The following is a 20,823-nucleotide window of genomic DNA, read 5'->3' on the forward strand; positions in this document are numbered from 1 at the left end:
TAAATCTAATCTTCCTCAACTCTCAGCTGGGCAACTCTAATTTGGATCTTTTAATGATTATCTGGTTCCCATTCACGTTGAATCTGAGACTGTGGCTTTAGCAGAACACAGTATTGCATTAAACGATATGAAAATTCAAGTAATATAGATATAAGCGTAGATTTGTCTCTGTTTTTTAAAGCAGAGTCAGTCATTTTGGTTGTAAGATTGAGACACTGATCGTCCCCTAAAACCTTGCAAAACTGTTTTCATGAGTGACATTTTGAAAGAAAAGCTGTTTGCATCATTGAAAACCAGGACAGTGTTAACGTAAGAGATGTAATATAACAGATTTTCTAGACAAAGCATGGAAGACTTGACTTAGCTGAAAGCAAAGTATTTTTATCTGCAGCCAGGGGAAATGTTAGGGAAACTGGAGACACAAGGAAATGACATAAAGGTAAATAAAGAATTGGCTAAGTGACAAGTGGCAAGGCAATGTCAAAAGGGGAATTATCTTGCTGGAGGAACATAACTAGTTATTAGAGTGTGAAGATCTAGAATCCAGAATAACTCAGGCTTAACATTTTAATTTTTAATCTTAGAAATTAGAAAGGGCTCTGATGAAATGAAGTTAAAAGATAAAGTCAGCAAACGGTGCTATGATGCCATCCAGGAAGAATTCAGTGATTTGGAGCATCAGAACGGTAGACATGAGACAACGTTTGACGTTATGAAATTCAAGGTCATGCAAGGGACCAAAACAAGGAACTAACAGGATTTATGCCATAAACAGGGTGTTCCAAGAGAAACACAGGCTGAGCTGATTAATGACATGCAGAAAGACTGAATTGTGTGATGAAAAAGAGACGAGAGAACACAGGAGCCCAACAGGCGAGGGACGCACTAACGCCTTGTAAGACAACAGCAAGACTTCTGCAAAACACATGCAGCTCTGATCAGCATCCCAGGAAAAACAATAAAGAATAGTGACGTGGGACTGGAATATAGACAGCGATATTAAAACTTTGACTATCATGAAGAAATTATTAAGAGTTCAAATGGTTTAGCTCAGCAAAAAAGAAGGAAGGGGAACAGATTCTTCTCCATGAGTTTACTGGGGCAATTGCTAGGGAGGTGGAAGTGTTTCCTTAAACTTAAAGCCAATATTTGCACAGAACAACTGCTTATACCATTCCCATAGTATCTGTAGTATGGAAGTTAGAAGAAACTCTCTAAGTAACCATCAAGGAGTGGAAGCAGTGAAACAGCCCATGAGCAGAGGCAGGAAAAGACATCTTTTTCAAGGTGTTTATTAAAGAAACCACCCCTCTACCTACAGTAGTTAGAATCTGGGTTTGCTTACCCAAGAACAACTTTCCAGGTTCATGCTCACTTTGTAGCATTATTAAAACAGCCATATTTCAAGTGTATTAATAAACACCTTCAGCGCCTCAGTCGCCAACGGTAAAGGTGGCACAGGACAGCCCTGAGACACCAGTGTGCAGCTCAGCAAAACACCCTGCGCGCAAAGGTACCGCACTGGGCTCACCATTGCGTAACCCCAGAGCTTGACCCCAAAGTTAGACTTTATGTGTCATCCCCGTAAAATGGGAAAAAAAAACCTCAGCTAGCCTTTTCAGAATATTATTTGCGCCTTGGTTTCTCAGCAGCATTGATGACTTCCATAAACAATGATTAGAATGGGCAGGCTGGGTGAAGTTATTAGAAGTTAACCAGATAGTTTTGGGCTATAGGCAGTACACGGAGTCATTCTGCATTTTACAAAAGGGGCAGGGTTGTGTTACTTAATTGCATTTGAAAAGCTGGCTTCTCTTACCACTGTATTTTACACTAAGCACAGTGCAAATAAAAGTATCCTATGAAAATAAGTTAGATGCTTGCCTGTGGGTTAACTGCATCCATGTGACACCATCTCTCTAAAATGTGGGTCTGGAGTGACTGTATTCTTCTGCGCATTCAAACAGTAAATGGAAATAAGTCTTTCAGTTTTTCACCATTACGTTTCAGATTTGTGTACTCAATTGGTTTGAAAAAACTCCACAATATTATATAGCTTTACATTTAAACGAAGTCCATGGTTTGTAGAATACCTACATATTCAGAACAGAAATATCTCAACACGTGATCAGCCCTAATGTACTGACCCAGGCCAGTTTGAAGGAAACAACCGGAAAGGGGAAGAGTTCCAAGGTGGTCTCAAGAAGCCAGTCCTACAGCTGGTAACTGGTGCCTGTATCTATTGCACGGGGCTGGACCTCAGAGACCCTCTCACCTTAATCTAAGGAAGGTTGATCCCATCAACAACATTCCATAGTCGATCTTTTTAACAAGTCATTCTGGTCTCCCATGTCTGGTACTCTCCTCCTTTAACAATATTTGCCTAAAAACATAATTTAAGATTAGCCGGGTTTGTATTTGGCTTGTCTCTGTGCTGTAAGCCCTGACTGCAGCTAGAGCAAGGGCAGCGAGCAGGATGCTGCTATAGTAGTGGTCCATCTGAACTGGGAAAGGTGACAATGTGACACCGTAAGTTGCAATACAACCAGAATCCTATTTTATAGCCATACCTAAATAATAAAGAAGTACCTTTTCTCAGACATAGAGAACATGTTCTCGCTTCACATTTCAGACACACTGGTCTAAATGGAATAGCCAAATTTGTATTATCTGCATGTACTGGAGATTAAGACGTTCTCTGCCATCAGAAACACCCTTGGACTTTCTACCCTGTTAACAAATTTCATTCTATAGCAGCATGTCTCAAACTGGCACCAAGAAAAGAGATTTTAAAGCACAAAAAGCTGTGTACCAATTAAGGCAGAATACGTGGCATCATATCAAGAACCCAGACCCTTCTAACCCTTCTCCTCTGCCAAATCCCATTAACATGGAATGGTTCATACAGCCATTACAGACTGATGGCGAGACCCATGACTGCTTTCTGCTGGCAGACACTGTCACATCTTGGGTCCTGACGCTCTGCCTGCCAGTTTCTGGTTGGGAAGCAACAATTTTAATGGTTGGCTCAGGAAACCCAAGTTCTCCTCCCACTAACTCACCATGTGGCATCATCATTAAATACCAGTGTATTTTCCTCTTCAATCTGGTAAATAGCCATTTAACATTTTAACATTATAAGTTTTAATCTGCACAGAAAAGAGGACTCCAACATTTTAAGTTTTAATCTGCACAGAAAAGAGGACTCCAGAAGAATAAAATGCCATTGTTTAGTCCTACAGTCATCTGTGAGGAAACCACCAACCCTCTTAAATGCAAGCAACTGCTAAATCCCCAGCAGTTCAGGAAGAGCAGAGAGAGACAGCAAGTTTAGCCAGACTCCTTGGTGTTTTTCAGGGAGCCAGACTAACCTGAGGGCATGGAAAAACTAACCTGTCACAGAGCGCTACAGAAAATTCCTTTTTTACAACAGATAGGTCAAATATCGTGTGCTCTAGTTAAAAGGAAGAAGATTAAATAACATAAGTTACGTGACAAAAAATCAAGCATCCCTTCCAGATAATTTCTTTTTTGGGATGAATTGTGTTTTGTTCACTTCCTAGATTCTCACATCACTTCTGTGCCTTGCTAAGTCATTTCTCATTTCACAGTTGCCTACAGCATCAATTGTCTACAGAACTCTCTACAGCCCTAAAGCTATATGATCACTCCTAAGGGAACTGTTAATCTTGCACAGTTTAACAGGCATTGATTAAATGCAAACAGCCAGATGCCTGTTAAGAAATTTCTATTTCTACCCAGTCATCTCCAGGAAGCAGTTTATTTTGCCATTCACTGCTGCTAAAACGAACTGCCAGATTTATGGGCACAGCCTCCTGTTCAAACACCACGGCATCTCCATGTTACAGAAACCATGATCCTACCCTGTTCGTCACAGCAGAAAAGAGCAGCTTCAAGTGAGGAGGGACCAACTCCGACACATCGAGGTGAGCTTTCATCACATCGGATGAAGGAAAGGAGATACTGCACAGTATTCATCAACAGAAAAAGGAAGAGCACATACTTAAAAAATAATCAAACATTGATTTTGCACAATTTCCAAGAACAGGGTAAGCCTCACTTGCAGCATTACCCAAAGGGAGAAGAGATCCGTTCGGAGGGGACCAGGCAGAGCTCCCTGGGCCAGGAGAGGACAACAGGATCCTGGGCGTCCCTCATGCCTCGTTTCAGAGTTTTGTAACTCCGGAAAGCTGCAGAGCTTTTATTTTCCAATACTCATTCAGCAATAATTCAGGTAACTTTTATGCTATACTGGGCAAAAGCCTGAGTATTCTAGAAACACAAACTCTGCTGAAGGTATACTTGGTATTTTATGGGTTGGAGCTGGCAAATAGCTGTACAAATTGTACCAAAATAGCAGCAAAAAGGGGGACTACTGACAGGCATATTTAGAATTTCTTTATTTTTCAGAGAATTACTAATGCAAGACTAAGTGAGCCGAATTTGTTAAAAAACATTTCCGTAGAGAGTAGTTTTATGGGGTTTAATGAGGAAACACTAGCAGCCAGCTTGCTAAGCACTGAAGCTGAATTTCCGTTTGCTCAGCCATTTAAAAGACACACTTGCTCCGAGGTGTAGGTTTGCCCTCACTACCAGCTACCAAAGATCTCCTCTTGCTCAGCCTCACCATATCCAGATACGTTTCGTAACTACAAGATTTTCTTTTTCCAGAAAAGGTCAGATTAATCCAAGATTACCCCTGGTACTAGTCAACACCACTGAAATGAGAACGCTGTGATAATAACAGATGCAGCATAGCTATAAAAGATAAAATGCACAATATAATCAGCCTTACCCTATTTTCAGTGATGGGACTGAAATGGAAGAAGATTAAAGAGCTAAGGCCTCCCAGTGAGCTACAACTAGAGCCAGGATTAGAGAAGTTTCCTAACCCCCAGGTTCATATTTAGCCCATGTCATACGACCTCTCAAAGCCACTCCGACAGCCCAGCACACAATTCTTTCCGAATTGTTTGTAAGCAGGATAAACCCCTATTAAATCAGTTGTTTTTACAAACAGAACCCCCTGGTTTAGAACAGGAAGAAGAGGTGAGAAAAGGACAAGTTTTAAACCAGAGAGCCTGTGCGCTGTGAAAAGGAGACAGCAGCTTGGAGCAGCGCAGCAGGTTTCACACAAACCCACCGTCGCGTCAGCCTCCGCCGCACAGGGGTTTCGCTGGAGCTCCCGGCCGGTATCGGAGCCAGCAGCTGCCGGCCGCCCTCCTGCTCATGCCTGCAGATGCGCGATGACTACATGGCTGCAGAGCTGCATTCTTACTTGCTTTTTGCTGTTAGCTCAGTCGTTTATCCCTGAGGCTTGGCCACATTACTAACTCAAAGGCAAATATTTAGCTACCTGCTCTAATATGAAAGATAAATTCTTATTAAGCTAAATAATTAACCAGATCTAGCAAAAAGGTGATAAAGTGTTTAGACTAATCTTAATTTTGATGTGTGTTTTACAGTATTATTGTTTGTTTTATTGTCCTTTGACAAGTCTCTCAAGCATACATGGCATGATAAATTCCAATAGTCTAAAGGGTCACTGCAAAAACTGTAGTATGAGCTATCAGAATAAGCAAGAAAAGAAACAGGATGTTGTCTGAGGCAATAAGGGGGGAGGGAGGGGGAAGAAAGTATATTTTTAACCTGCAGTTAAGTTCCAGAAGCAGGCTAATCAAAGGAAAATTGGGTAACATAAGTGTAGGATAAAAGCATGACTTTGGATGATAAAGCCGTAAGGGTAAGTGGCCCTACTTGTTTGCAGCAATAAGCCTCAGTCTCTCTTCTGCCTGCCTCAAAAACTCTTGAAAATACCACTCTATTTTAAAAAGGCTGCCTCAATGTCCAACCATTTACAGGATTACATGTACAAAAATACCCTGGGTACACAGCAACAAAGTTCTGAGAAATAGCAATCAAGTTGATTTTGTGTAAAGGCTGATGAACTTGAAGTACGGACAGAGAGAAAAAGGGTTCACATTTTCTATTAGATATTAGCCTGCATACTTCTTCAATACTTCTAAAGCATACCTCCACAAATCAGTTGGTTTAAATGCACTAATAAGATATTAAATTCAAGATACAGGCTCGAAAGCTCATGGCTTGAATATTTTAAGTAACAGCTACTTGCTCAGGAAATTCAAGCTTTATAAAAAACACATTATTGCATCCAGCTGTCAGACGCCTGGTAGAATGACTCTTAAACACACTACAAAAACTAAAGGTTTTGCATTAACGTTTTTTAAATCTCACTAAGCCTCACCATAAAGCTTTTAACAGACTTCTCGACATATGTACTACTTCATTATAAGCTTTTTTTATTTTCTATTCAACAAATCAAGTCAGGATACATTCCACCTTTGAATCAAAGTTTAGAAGCAAAAAGCGAAAAGCAAAGTAGTAGGTTGCTAGGAAAATAACATTTAAGAGAGACTCGGCCATGGCAACAGCATTTTTTTAAACAAAAAAAGGTCCCTCCATTTACTTGTAGTCATCGCTGGAGCTTTCAATACGTTCCCAGTAGCGGTACAAGTTCCAACACTTACTGTCCTTCACGCGTCAGCAAGCAGTCTTTTAGGAACCCAGAGTGATACTCGGTACAAGAGTGCTGGCTTTCTGAAAGACCCACATCCTTGCTAATTCCCACCTCTTCCCTTCCTCATCTCGCAGCTTTGTCTCCCCATGCCGCAACGCCACCGCGGCCCAGAACCATCAGTGCTTTCAATTACGTACTCGTGTCTTCGGCCTCGCAGGGAGCTGCACGGGGGCAGATTCCCCTTTGTCCCTGGGGAAGCGGAGCATTTCATAAAGCAGTTCCAGTGGGCCTGCCATGCTCTACTTTCTTGCAAATAACAGAGCTCGTTACACAACTACTTAAGCTGATTTGATACAAGCAACAAACAAGACTACGGCCCAGGAAGAAAAGCTTCTTGAGCATGTCATTTAACATGTAAAAAAGGGGATTGATTTATGTTAGAGTAGACTGAACTTCAGGATGTAATCGGCATTTCGAGTCAGCCAGCCTAAGGTTTATCTTATTTACACTCCCCTTCCCTGAAGTAGTAGCGGTACCCATCGGGAGCCAACTCAAGCTAGCTGGAGCATCCACTCTAAAAAACACTCCTTGGCAGGGAAGTTTTTATATTTTTATTTTATAGTTATGCCCTACAACCATTTAAGTGTTACATTGTTCATAGTACATGGAGGGGTACTGGGGTTTTTTGGAGGTTTTTGTTTGGTTTGGGGGGGGGTTGTTGTATTGGGTTTGTTGTCGTTTGGTTTGTGATTTTTTTTCCCCCTCATCAAGCTACATTTTGGTGCAAAACTGCACACAAGAAGGACACTTTGAATAGTCATTACAGAGAATTACTTGTTTAAAATACGGCTGATAAAGCACAGGGGAAAAAAATATCAAAGTTATGGAAACAGTTTGGTGTTTTTAATCTAAACAATTACTAAAGAGGAAAACTTATCTATATTAACAGATTTTTTCTAATCATGATGTCATGCAAGACAGCCAAAAGACTGTCCTTTCACCCCTCACGTTACCAGTACTATCATCAAAAAAGGAAAAATAGGGAGGTTTTTTTGCTACTTTCAGTCTCCACCTGGCTTCTCAGTTATAAATGAGCTACTTATTGACCTGGACTAGATAGAGTCACTAGAATTATCCAAAAAAGATTTTCTCAACTTGCAGAAAAAGCTGTGACTGTCAAAAGCGAAGCCCTTCGGGCCAAGCCGGTGGCTTCCCGCACGCAGCCTGTCGCTCCTCCCAGTCTTAGCCTGCTCTCTGTAAGACATCAACAACGTGAACTGGCTGAATCTTTCTATCTTATTTTAGGGGATTAAAGAATTTACGCCTAAACAGAGTTCATAAAAACAGGCAACGGGCATATCTTAAAATGTAATAGCCAAGTAACATTGCAAATACACAATATCTTCACTATTCCCCACTGCAACGTGCTTGACTAGTGCCCAAAACGGGCACTACAGTCAGAAAAACCTGGAGTACAATGCTGAATGTACTTCAAACATTTCGTAAAACCATTCCCTGGACATAACACAGCAATTTGCTGAATCTAGTAGCCCATAGGGGATGCAGTACTATCATGCAGGCAAAAAAACCAACCCTCCTGACATTGGTTTTTAACACTTGCTGAACAGCTTCAGGTGCTGCCAGAGGGATCCTCTCCAGCACAGGGAGTGGGGGTAACGGGAAACCCGCTCGGAGTCACACAAAGTGGGTTCACGACAGCAAAGTCGCAAACTGAGGTGGGTAGGAGAGTCTCCACCACCATAAACCCCCTTAACTCCTATAATCTTAACTCCTATAATGGCTCCTATAATCCAACATGCATGAGATGCACCGGATACCTCAGCTCACGTAATGTGGATGTTGCAGCCTTCCCTGTGTTGAAGCCACCACCACCCCCAGCTTCTTCTTGACCAAAAGCTGTATTTCATCACTGATCAGATCTGACTTCCCAGCCCAAAATATCCCCTGCCAGCAGTAGCCATTTATCCCCTTACTATTGCATTTAGGAAAGTCACAAAGCTTAGTTTAGTGAAATGCTAGTTAGAGGACTATTGTGAGAAGAAATAAAGATAGATAGTGGTGCAGAGATTCCAAAAAAGCTGTGGCAATAATATACAAAAGAAAAATTGTGCTTCTGCTCCATGGCCAGGGTAGAAGTGATGTCTGTAGAACGAAATCTGTAGCAAAGAATAACTTGTTATTATATTATTTCTTTTCCCAACAGAGTTCATTAAAATTACGGAAAATAACTTTTATCACAGTGCCAAGGCTATCAATTACATTTAAATTAGATCCAGGAAGTTTCAGAGAAAGTGTGCTATTTACAGTGTACCTAAAAGAGGTTGTCTGTAGTCATAAAACACTCCCTTGTTGCACTGATGTTTCTACAGGAAAGCACCCCACTGCTCCGGCAACCAGCCGTGCAGGGAGACGCTGTGCAGGGCTCGTGTCCTTCTACGAGCAGATAGCGAGGGCAGAAGGTACCCGGGCTTGCGGACAGCCAGCAGGCCTGCTCACTAGAATTAAGGCGCTACATGATACTTGTTTTGGGGTTAGAACTGAAATTTCAGTGTGTTCAGACTCGTAATTACTAATTTTAAGTAGTTTGACTTTGAAAAGTTTTTTCTAGTTAATAAGTACACAGACATGTAACAGGCAAGTTAAAGGTGAGAAATCTATAGATGCCCAAGCAAGGCATCGGGAGAAATGTCTGTATTTTGTGAAAACTGAGAAGAGGTATTACTGGATCACTGCATGAAGCAAAGGCACAGGCATTAGTCTACAGTTCAGAAGAATTCGTAATTTATTTCACATAAACCCAAATAAGCTTTTAGAATTTGTCTCCACAAGGCAAAAAGCCCTCCGAAGACACTAACAGCCATTCATTCCTTGCTTTGGTTGTTGGAGCAGGGAGCATTCTTTAACTACACCTAAACGGCACGAAGTACTCACTTCCACAAAAGGCACGTTTTGCCTGAATTTGTTCTTGCTCCTCTGAACAAAAAATCCCAGGACAGAAGGTGCGGTGCTTGCAGCCCTCCGCAGATGGGGACTCGGTGCTCCCAGATGAAGTAGGACATTGAAAAGGCAGCGACTTCCGCAGGAGGTGACTCGCACTGTTACACCTTGCTTTGATTCCATTAAACTGAATACAAAAGCAGTCATTCCAAGGGCTTTCATAAAGTTTGCACGTGTGCATTTAGTGTAATACAGGTGTGAGAGTCTCCTCTGCTTGGATGGCCAAAGAAAACATTAGCATACCAGGCAGTTAAGATGCTGACAAGCAAGTTGCACATCCAGAGTCTTCGAGAGAGGTGGCTTATATGTCCCCAGAAGCAGCCTGATTTTTGTTACAGATAGGTATGCACAGGGATGCTTATTGTGGTACGCTTCTGGGCCCTGGGATTCAGAAATTATTCTGGAATCAAAATAATCTGCCTGTCAATGCCTAACAAAGGTATAATGAACAGAGTGACTGACAGCTGCTCGTTGTTGACAGGAAAGATATTGATGTTCATCTGAAAATACAACATCTAGATACCCTTTAAAGACAGAAGAGGTGAGCTGATCAGTCTACAGCTACTTATACTGGAAGTAAATTTCTCAAAGTATTGCTCATTTGAAGCTGACTGAATTTAAAATAGAAATAAGTGTAGTAAACGTTTTGGGTTTGTTTGTTTGGTTTTTTTAAATACTGGTAGGAACTATATGGAACTTACCCCAAAAAAACAGATGATTTAAAGCCTTCAGATGGTGAAAGACATCAAAATCAGATATTTACAGCAAAAAAGTTATCAGTCTGGCATGGAACTTGCTCACTGAGGACTACCCTGTGTTGCAGAAGTCAAGGCAGTGGTCATTAGTGGCCCTGTCTGGTTTTATGAAATGGTCAGCAAAACAGCAAAAACCTCAGCAGTACCCTACAACACTTAAGCTTCTTTCCACTAAAATGTCATCTGAAAGAAGAAAGTTTGTGTTAGTAGCAGCTGGCTCCTCCTCCACACAGACAAATATATTTCCCCTATTTAATCTTCCAAAGTCATCGTTTTTCAAAGAAGTTATTCACATGGTATCAAAGTTTCCCACAGTCATTTCAAGGTGCATTTGAACCAGCATTGTGAACTGAATATCCACCAAAATATCCAAAGTCTTAACAGAAAGAAGGATTTAGAAAACTGGCAGCACAAATGACTGCATTTTAGGACACACTCCTTCACTGCGGTCAGTATACATCTACATCACTTCCACACAAAATGCGACTATTCAACTCACCGAGACGTGGAAGAGCAAGAGAGCAAGAGCAAGTATTGCTCTGAAATGCAATAATTCTACCACAGCCCTGCAATATTTTCAAGCCAAGCTGCTGTTAAACATGATGTATACTTAAAGAACCATTGTTAAGCAGCTCACAATATACCTTTTCAGTTCATAACAACTCAAGTATCCATCAGGTACATTAAACTAGTACGCAGTCAGACAATACAGAAGAGCTGTATTAATAGAACGCGCATTGGAGTGACAGATCTGTGCCCTGGTGATCTCATGAGTCACCTTTCACTGTGATCTGAGTGCACAGCGACTTCGTTCCCCTGCACGACACTCCACTGGACGCTCAGCCGCCTGAGAATTACAGACCTTGATCCAATCCAGGGCACGGAAGGGGCTCTTCAGAGTGGTCGGGTTTTCTAAGCAAAGTCCTGCACTGAACAAAAATTTACCCCGATGTCTCTTGCATTCCCAGTGTTTGTAAGCGCTTCAACATCTGGAAAGTTTCTTTCGGCTTTCTGAACTGCTCGTGAGTAGCTCACGAGTTGAAGTTATACTAACCGCTACTCAACTCCTTTGCTAGCTGTAGAAAGCCGCAAGGGTCCTTCAGTTGAAAGAGCATCGGCTCCTTCGGAGCCCCACACAAGGGGCACCCCGCAGAGCAGAGCCCTTCATCCTCCGCACTCACCCACCAGGGGCGAGGGGGAAGCAGCAGTCCCCTGGCACTGCCTCCACCTCCCACCCAGGACCCTCACCGGGAGTCACGGGCCGCAGAGGCTTAACACCCCCCAATCTCTGCCCCCGGCTGTCAGATCAGCTTCGTCGAGACGCCCACCTTCCCGTTTCCCCATCCATCTCAGGCCTAAAAATAATCACCCCAAAAAAGATCAGACACACACAAAAAAACCTCTTAGTCATGCCCGTCTGAAGAACTAAACATGCCTTCTGAATTATTCAGTTTGCTGCCTTTTTTTTTTTTTTTTTTTTTGGAGACTGAAGCAACAGAAAACATGAGCTCTCCTTTAGCAAATATGGTTGGATGCAGACCCATTCTGAAAAGCTCTCCCTTAAGCCCAGAAGTATAAAAGCCTTTATAAATAAAAACTTGCACCAAACAGGAAATATGCAGGCAGGTAAAAGAAAAATAGCTTTAATTAGAAAAGCACACCTTGAAGTGTCCTATTTACAAAATGCTAAACAATAAGGAATGGCTTTTTTAGGGGTTTTGTGGGTTTTGTTGCGTTTCTTGTTTTGGTTGTTTTTTTTTAAAACTTTGTGCACTAGCAACTTATTCAACAGCAAGAGGGTTAGATACAAACAAACAGCAAAGACTGAACCTCAGCTGGGGTGGCAGTTAAACGCTTCCATTGTATACACCAGCTACTCAGAAATACTGTCAAGTGTAGGTTACCATTCCCACAGACAGGTCATTTCTCTGTGAATCGTCACAAAATCAGGCATCTTAAGCCATAAGAGGTGCACTGCCACAAACAGTAGACATTATTTACTCGCTAGTTCATACGTGTAGATTTTAAGTACCTTGTAAGTCCAACATGGAAATGAGCATCACTCTCATTCATCCTCCCTTCACTTTTTATTCCTTGAGCAGGGAGGGAAGAAGTTTTCCTTCTATTTCTGCCCACCCCTGTCCCCCAACAACAAAAAAATTGTGTGCCTCATTGAAAGAATTTCCTTTTTAATGTATTAACTATATTAACTAAACCAATTTTTTGATGGACATGTTTTCAAACATCTGTCCAGAGAGCAAACTATTCCAGTTTAAGCCATTTACCTCTTTTAGAAATAACACCAGAGCAGTTAATCAAGCACATGCAGCTACCTGTAGATATTAACTATGAACAAGCAGCACAATCCGAGAAGATTCTCACCACAGTACAACTCTTGAGAGGTTAGTTTGAGATGTTTATTAGGGTGATTTATTCAACAGTGATATACAGCTTCACATCATACAAAGCATTGGGATCGTTAAGAAAAATCAGAAGTGGTAACCGTCAAGCTTGCAAGCACAAGAAAGTTATAGTATGTTCTGCAAAGATTAGTCTCATCTCCAAAGACTCGAGAAAAGTGTGGGTAACATGAAATTTAAACAGAGGAACACATTTGGTAGCTACCTGGCTTTCTGAAAACAAAACGTGAACAACAAAACACACACTCCTGCACATTCATTTACTGCACTGAATTTTTAGCAAGATACACATACATTTTCTGGGAGTGACAAGAGATACAACACTCTGCATTGACTCTCCAACACCCCCTACCTCCCCCTTGCCAAAACATGCAGCCTCCCAGGACAGGCACGTTACACTTCTGCCCCCGAGAAAGCAAATGCGTGACATTGCAGAGCTTTTGGTAAGAGTCCTGTAAGGAAGAACCACCACAAACAAGAAACAACCATCTCCCTTCCTCTATCTACAAGTTTGCATTCAAATTTGTAAACCTAATGACACTTAAACAGGGATAAAAATATGATGGGGGGGGGGGGAATGGTAGCATAATGGAATGAATTATTCATGTTAGCAGCTGAGACAGTGACTGAACCCTCGGGGTGCCCCCGCCTGCATTAGCAAGCTTTGCTTTGGTCTGCTCGAGACACTGCTGTGCCTGGTTCGCTGCCGGGCGTCCAGCCCGATTTCACTGAACAGGGGGGTCCTGTGCCAGGCAGATCGCTCCGTAACTCCACCACCCGCCTCGCGAAGCGAGTTGACCTATCCAACTGCTACAAGTGCTAGAAACTCCCCTCTGGCCAATACTTTAAAGCATTATTGCATTTCAATAAAATAAAGCATGCGCAGGTGTTGGGGGAAGTCTGATATTCAGTTAATCTGAAAACTTCTGTTATTCAATCTGAAAATTTCTCTCTGTAATTATTTACTCTATTTCAGGGCAGAAATAGTTAAGCCCGCTTAAGGCAAAAGGTGAGAAAGTGATTTGTGGAAGCAAGTTAAAATGCCTCCAAACTAGCCGTGATGCTGTCTTGCTCCAAAATCAACCACATTAAAAAAAATGGCTACAAAGAGGTCTTTACAAATACAGCCAAGAACAAAACAACCTCCTTTTATGGCAACAGATGCCAAAAATCCCCCAAGAAGAAAGCCCTTCACAACACTAAGAAGGACCAAACGCCTCTCCTTGCATCACAGGCCACTGCTCTCCTCTCACCTTTCGGTGTGACCGAGCAGCAGACCTGATGTGTGAAGTAGAGCTGGAGAAAGGGTCCTGGATGGCCTGCAGCCCTGTGTGAGCGGAGCCTTCCACCACCCCCAGACGGGTGCTGGCGAGGCTTTGGTGGCTTGTCAAAGGTGGAGGCTACGTGCTACCACGGGGCGTATTTCCAGTAAAACCAGAAAGAGAGAGGGCAATCTGTGACAGCCATACTTGCCAGTGTACCCTGAATCCCAGTTACCATTATTGCTCTAGTCCTTAGGGAAACGCTTATTTTTGGTCAGCATCCGGTCCCAAAGGCTGCTGGTCTTAAGCAACTGCGTGGTGGCTCTGCCAGGTCGGCACATCGGACCGGCAAGGGAAGAGCCCAGGTTTGGCAGCTGAGTGCCTGTAGGCAACAGGGTTTTCTCAGAAGTGACAGCTATCTACCTCGGAGGGGAAGCCAACAGTGTTACTTGTTCAGAAATTGGCACCACAAGGATGTCAGCTACTAATGAGGTTTTGAATGGTGGGTAAAGCAATAAATTGCCACCAAATTAAGAGAAGAAAGGCCTTGAGTCCTGATGCACATCACTAAACAGGCTGATTACACACAGTTCATTGCAGCAACTCTGGACACTGTCGCTCTGGGTAGGGAGCATGTGAGGTCTCAGATAAAAAAACAAAAATCAAGATTGGATGGGTCGCTATTCGAAGATCTTCAAAGAAAACCTTCTGGTGGCATTACCAGGAGTAGTCGTTCAAGATGCAATATTCTTCCAGTATATAATGAGTAGACCAGTATCGTAACGTAGTCAAGGGTACTAGCAGGGTCCTAGGAATATTCAGGTGCAAGCTACTCTCTTCACAAGAAAATATCATTTTTAGGCAAGTGAAGGTCTTAGTATGCTAGCTTTTGGCAATTTGGACAATCACGTCCTACCTTAGACTGGATTTGGGTTCAAATAAATCCTGTACTTTTATCAGGTGTTGTAGGCAAAGTCCCTTTAGCTACACAACACAACTATCCTCAAACAAAACACTCACTCATCTACAAAAACCCAGGCTGAACTTGTCTCGTGTAAAATACTAAGTCTCTCTAAATTATTTCCTTCTTTTGCATTTTGTTTTGTCTGTTGAATGGTAGTAGCTAATATTTTTGTGTTTCAAAAGCTTTGCGCCTTTCTGGAGACAGGAGGAATTGCAACGGACTTGCTAACCTCTTGTAGCTCTGTTTAAGGTTAAAACAGGCCCATTCCTTTTGGTGTTGCTGGAAACTGTCATAACTATTTCAGTATAGATATAACAATTTAGTCTTAGATTGTTTGTTTCTCTCAGTTTTAGAAGGGACAGATTATTTTTCATGGCAGGTAACACTTCATCCAAGGCTGTCGTTACCAAAATGAAGCTAGAGGTATGAAGTTAAAGAAAGGCCATTTTCTTTCCTACTTCCAAGGCTTGCAGGAAGCAGTACGACAGCAAAGCAGCTTACTGAGGCAGGAATTGGGGGTCAGTCATTTTCCTTTATGCTCCCTGTTGATGGCAAGTGCTTGACCCCCATAATCCACCCCTCACAAACCAGAGACAATCTGCTTGTACCTCAGTAAACATGGCTTTTCCTAATTTGTTTCTCAAGTCTGTATAATAAGTGCTATGATGTGAAAACAGCTGTTTTGAAGACGACAACATTATTAAAGACAAAAACCTCATGTGAGAAGGTTTCAAAGCAGCAAGGATAAAGGCAGGTAAAACTCAGCGTTATTCAAAAAGGCTGTGGTGAGTATGGGGAGAAGGGAAAGGAGCTGCAGTCATGGTGGACCCATCCGCTATGAAAGCACAACTTTCAATTTAATATCAAACCTTCTGTTACGAAGCATCCATGAAAAAAGGATATAAATTAAATTTAAAAGTGGTCGAACTAAAAATGGAGCTGTAGTTGTGATTTAAAAACAGTGGGAGTGCTGAAATAGTGCAGTTAAACCATCATGCACGTTTGTGCTTACACAAAGAAAGGAAGGTCTCAACAAGCACTGCAGAGCAGAGAGGGAGGAGGAGAAGGGCTGATCGGCCGACAGCACAGCTACCCTTTGGTTTCTTCTACACGGAAAGTCCAAAGATGTAAAGCAAGAGCTCTGTAAAATGCTGAAGATTTTAGAAGTGTAATGGCAGGTAGAAAAGTACACTGGTCTTGTATCAGTGGCAGCCCCAGTGTTAGGAGACAGTCTAGGCTTCTAGGAGGAGAAAATAGAAGAGAGGAAAAGAAGTAGGACAGGGAAACGGGATGGGGAAAGGGGCAAAAAAGCGCAAGTCATTAGTAAACATCAACACTCAGGTAGCAACTGCACAACAAGCAATATTTCATTTAGTGCAGCCAGGAGATTTGCCAAAAGCCAGATTAGAAACACATGGAATTTTGCTTTTAGAGGTGTCTGAAAAATGTCATGCCACAGCATGACTAGTGATACATTGTGCCACATGCAAAAATTAGCTGTGATAAATCAAGATTAGTGACAAACTGCTATCAAAAGAGCAGCAGCTCAGGATGCTGCTTAAAGGCACAATTTGCACTGAAAGCAGTGACAAAGTGTTTTGGTGACCCGATCTCAGGTGAGAGAACGACAAGCAGGCTGGCTGGAGGAGAAAGTCCAGCTAGGGAAAGTATGAACACCAAATAGCAATACTTCCCTAGGTTACTTCTCATCTTCCAGCAAGATAATGCACAGGATCTTGGAAGAAGAGGTATCCAGATTAAACCATACGATCATCCTTAATGGATTTCTTTCCAGAAATTTGTCTTTTTTTAAAGTATATAATTCCTTTGAACTCTAGGCAAATATCCGGCACTACGGAGTTGCAAACGTTGCACTGTTCAAAAATTACACTTTTTTGTTGTTGTTTTAAACCTGCTGTTAGAGTTTTACTAGGCACCCTCTAACCTTCGCATCATAAAAGTCAGCAGTTAGTTCCCTAATTCAATACCTGCACACCATCAGTGATTATAAACTATTAACAGTTCCCCCACACCCTTGCTGATTCACTTGAGTTGCACCAGATGTGCACAGCTTCCCTCCGAACGCTGCACCAACCGCTCTTCTATTTATCCTTATAAGGAAGAACAGAATTAATAGAGAGAGTTTCAGTCTATGTGCTGAGTACCCAAGCCAGAGCTCCCGGTCTGTAGCTCTCAAATTCTCAAAAAAACAAAAACCCACAAACCGAATAAGCAATCGCCACATATGGCTCAGCACTGCCAAGAACTGAACCCTTCAGAGAAGCTGCCAGTCTCTCCCTTTCGGGGAAAGCAAACGGGTGCAGAGGGTTTTCAGCCTCACGGCCACAGTTTTGGACCCTCAAGTAAACAGCCAACGTAAAGTCAACCATTCACATTTTTCCTTTACATTCGGAAATACTGAACTATACACATCCCTGCATCAATGGTTTAAGTATGTCACTGTTATAATAAAAATAATTCAACAGTTAATATAGGGTTTTGCCCCCGAGTTACATTAGTTTTGGATTTATGTCATCTACTACATTAACGGCATTTTGGAGCGGGGCATCCGGTCAGGAGGCAGCACAGGCTGCCAAACCAGCACTAAGATTTCAGTCCTGACTAATTCTAACCTCTGCATATACATACACCAGATGTCTGTAGATAAAGTTGCATGCAACAAAACATTAGCAAGTCATCACCCTGTTTCATTTGATAGGTGAAAAAAAATGTTGTGCAGTGCTTCCTGTGATCTAGACCGGAGAGATAAGCAGACATTTGTATTTTCAAATAGCTTAACTACATCTTTCCCCAATACTTTCCCCGAAGTCCGTTTCAGAATCCAGCTCAAATACAGCTCTGCCTTTAAAAGCTCTCGCTGTAGCTCTTAACACTGCTTTTTGGAGCAAAAAGCTGGTTTCCTTGAGCATCTTCCTTAGCCCTCTCTCAGCTACTCTGTTTCCCACCTCTGCACTGGGCCCACATTGCACATCCAGAAGAATTATTTCAGCTTTAAAGAGAGACAGACTGGGGAATAGATCCAGCTGAAAACAAATAAGCCAGCCAAAAACTGACGGTGGCTTAGGGCCAAGGACAAAAAGCTTTAGGCAGCACCACCTATTAAATGTACAACCAGGCACCACTGAAGTCCGTCACCTGCTCTGGAACAACTTGCCTCTATTTCTGCAGAGCATCAACTGCTCTTCAACTCTGAAAAAAAACTCAATTATCTGCTCGAAAATTAGCATTTCTTACTCTCAAATGTATAAACATGGATATTTCAAGTATTCCATAGAGAAGGGGGTAGGGGGAAAGAATCCATGAAACAGTTGTGTTGTATAAACCTTCTGTTATTCGAAAAGCCTAATTAATGTGATGCCTGTGACTCCTCATCCTTTGACACACTGTTTCTACCACTTTGATGTCACTTTTAGACAGCCTTTAACAAGAAAAAAAAATCCAACTCTACCCCACAAAGATGGAACATATTAATAAATTAAAAAGCTTCAGACACATAAAAGTATCTTTGATCAACGTTGTTAGCATTTAGTGTGTGAAGAGTTAAACCTCCAGAAAGCTAGTATTAAGTAAATAACATGAAATTTTTTAAACACAATTCAGAAGTTCAAGAAAAAAATCCCAATGCATTTAATTAGTCATACCTGGAGTATCATAAATCTGATTTTATTTCTATTTCCTTTTAGTTAGATGTATTAAAAAAAAGAGAGGAAGTATCCTTAGGAAGGTTCAGAAGTGTTCTTAATTTCAGTTTTATACTGAATTATAAAAGATGCACAGCTTCCTTTTGACCAATTTACAATGGCAAATTAAGTACAAAGATCATTTTTTAATATTCCCATCCTCAACAAGAACATGAACACCTGCTCACACTAAAGAGAATTATAGCAAAAAAGTGTTTTAATTCGTCCCTGTCTCCCACTCCCATGCATTCATCATTATCTCCTGGAGTTTTTTTTTTTCTTGGGGCCACACCTACAGACTAGCAGGGATGCTAGTGCTGGGAACATCCAAACAATCTTAGCGATGATCTGTACTGCTAAAGCTGAGCTGGAGCTCATGAAAAGGGAGACCAGATAATAGCTCTTACCAATACCAGGATGACAATCGACTTTTGAATATTTTATCCTCAAGACCACAGAGGTGCTACAGTATGACCTGTCAAAGTCCACACCCTCCTCGCCACAGAAGGAAACAATCCACTGGCTCGTGCACGCAGTCGCAGAGTTTGGTACTGCTCATCCTAGACAGTTCAGCTGGAATTTGGCAGGAAGCCCAATTCGCAGTAAGAAAGTCTCCTTTTAAAAGGGAACTGGTTAAATGTAGCTAAAAGAAGACTACCTTCAGTATATGTTAGGCTGCTTGGAAAGATCAATTATTTTCCAGATTCCTCACAAGTTTGAAATATTGGTCCACTTAAGTTATGACAAGTTTCTTGCAGACAAAGCTATCCTAACACTGTATGAAAAAAGGTTCAGAAGACTCAATTTCATCTTTGACATTGCTAAAGCAAGTATTAGGAGATATTTACAGAAGGGGAGTTTGGGGTGGAAGGAGAAGCTGCAGAATAAACAGAGCAGTGTAATTCCAGTAGCAGCTAAGAATTAGTGAATGCAAAAACCTGCAAAGAATGGTGTACTTGGAGGAGAAGCATCACTGTCAAGTCTCATGGGGAACAGGAGAAGTCATTCTCACTGGTTAGGGTAGAGTTCAGCTATAAATATTATGGAGCCACTGGAAAGCCATCTAGGTATCAGTGCTCCAGATGTTGCCTTCCCAACGCTGACCATGCATAAAGTATACATCATCTTCAGAACAAGGCTTTATGCAAATAAGCAATTTCAAACCCAAAAGAGAATGAAGTTCTATTTTGTTTCAGATTACTTGAAAAGATCATTAAAAAAAAAAACCACCCAAAACAACCCTCCATGGAGAAATACGACTCAGAAAGAAGATGCATTTTGTCACAATGAGGTTTTACTGGTCCAGTAAAGAAGTCGACATGTTTCCTTCAGACATTAAGCACGTACCTGTGCGGTGATCTTCTATTCCATGGTCACCATTTTCTACAACTGTTGGCCCAGAAGCTGAAGTATCTGCAAGAAATCAAAGGAAATGTTAGCACTGGGTGAAGTTAATCTTAATCCAAACTTAAAAACAACATTGTAAGGACAACACTGTAACGTTATCAAACACAAATAAGGGGTTATTTTTCCCCAGAATTATTTTTGAAATAAGTTAAGGTACCCACATGGCACTGAGTCAGTGCAACTTAAAACCCAAAAGGAAGAGCTTTTCAATCACAGAAAATCTAGTCCCACGAAGGAGACTCAAGGCATAACAACTAGAAACTTCTTTATCTATTCATACCATCACTTCAAACTAAGCTTTCCTAAGGGCTAGCACTAGACCACTGTGACTCTGGATTTCCTTCAAGCAAATAATGCTTAGCCAAGCTGATAAACCTGGATGGGCTTGGTGGGTGTGACGCAAGAACAGTCGATGCTGTTGACCTTAACACTGTCTCCCATAACATCCTCATAGACAACCTGACAAAGCATGGGTCAGATAACTGCACAGTGATGTAGATGGAAAACTGGCTGAACAGCCAGGCTCCAAGGGTGGTGATCGCTAGCACAAAGTCCAGCTAGAGGCCAGTTCACTAGCGGTGTCCCCCAGCCGTTGATACTGGGGCCAATACTGTTTAACATCTTCATTAATGACCTGAACCATGGAGAAGAGCACACTCTCAGCAAGTCTGCAGCCGATACAAAACTGGGAGGAGTGGCTGATATGCTTGTGATGCCGTCCAGAGGGAACTGGACAG

The 20,823-nt window shown here is 41.9% G+C and overlaps 1 protein-coding gene across 3 annotated transcripts in view; it reads right to left on the reverse strand.

The window, feature by feature from the left end:
• Positions 1–20,823, reverse strand: part of MAP4 (microtubule associated protein 4) — a 168,285-nt gene that overhangs the window by 83,115 nt on the left and 64,347 nt on the right. For all 3 annotated transcript variants that reach the window (XM_072854946.1, XM_072854947.1, XM_072854948.1), the window contains exon 4: positions 20,027–20,092. In XM_072854946.1, the coding sequence (XP_072711047.1) occupies positions 20,027–20,092 (66 nt within the window). The remainder of the gene's footprint in view (positions 1–20,026; positions 20,093–20,823) is intronic.

Source organism: Ciconia boyciana, chromosome 2 (assembly GCF_034638445.1).
Source record: "Ciconia boyciana chromosome 2, ASM3463844v1, whole genome shotgun sequence".
Taxonomy (NCBI): domain Eukaryota; kingdom Metazoa; phylum Chordata; class Aves; order Ciconiiformes; family Ciconiidae; genus Ciconia; species Ciconia boyciana.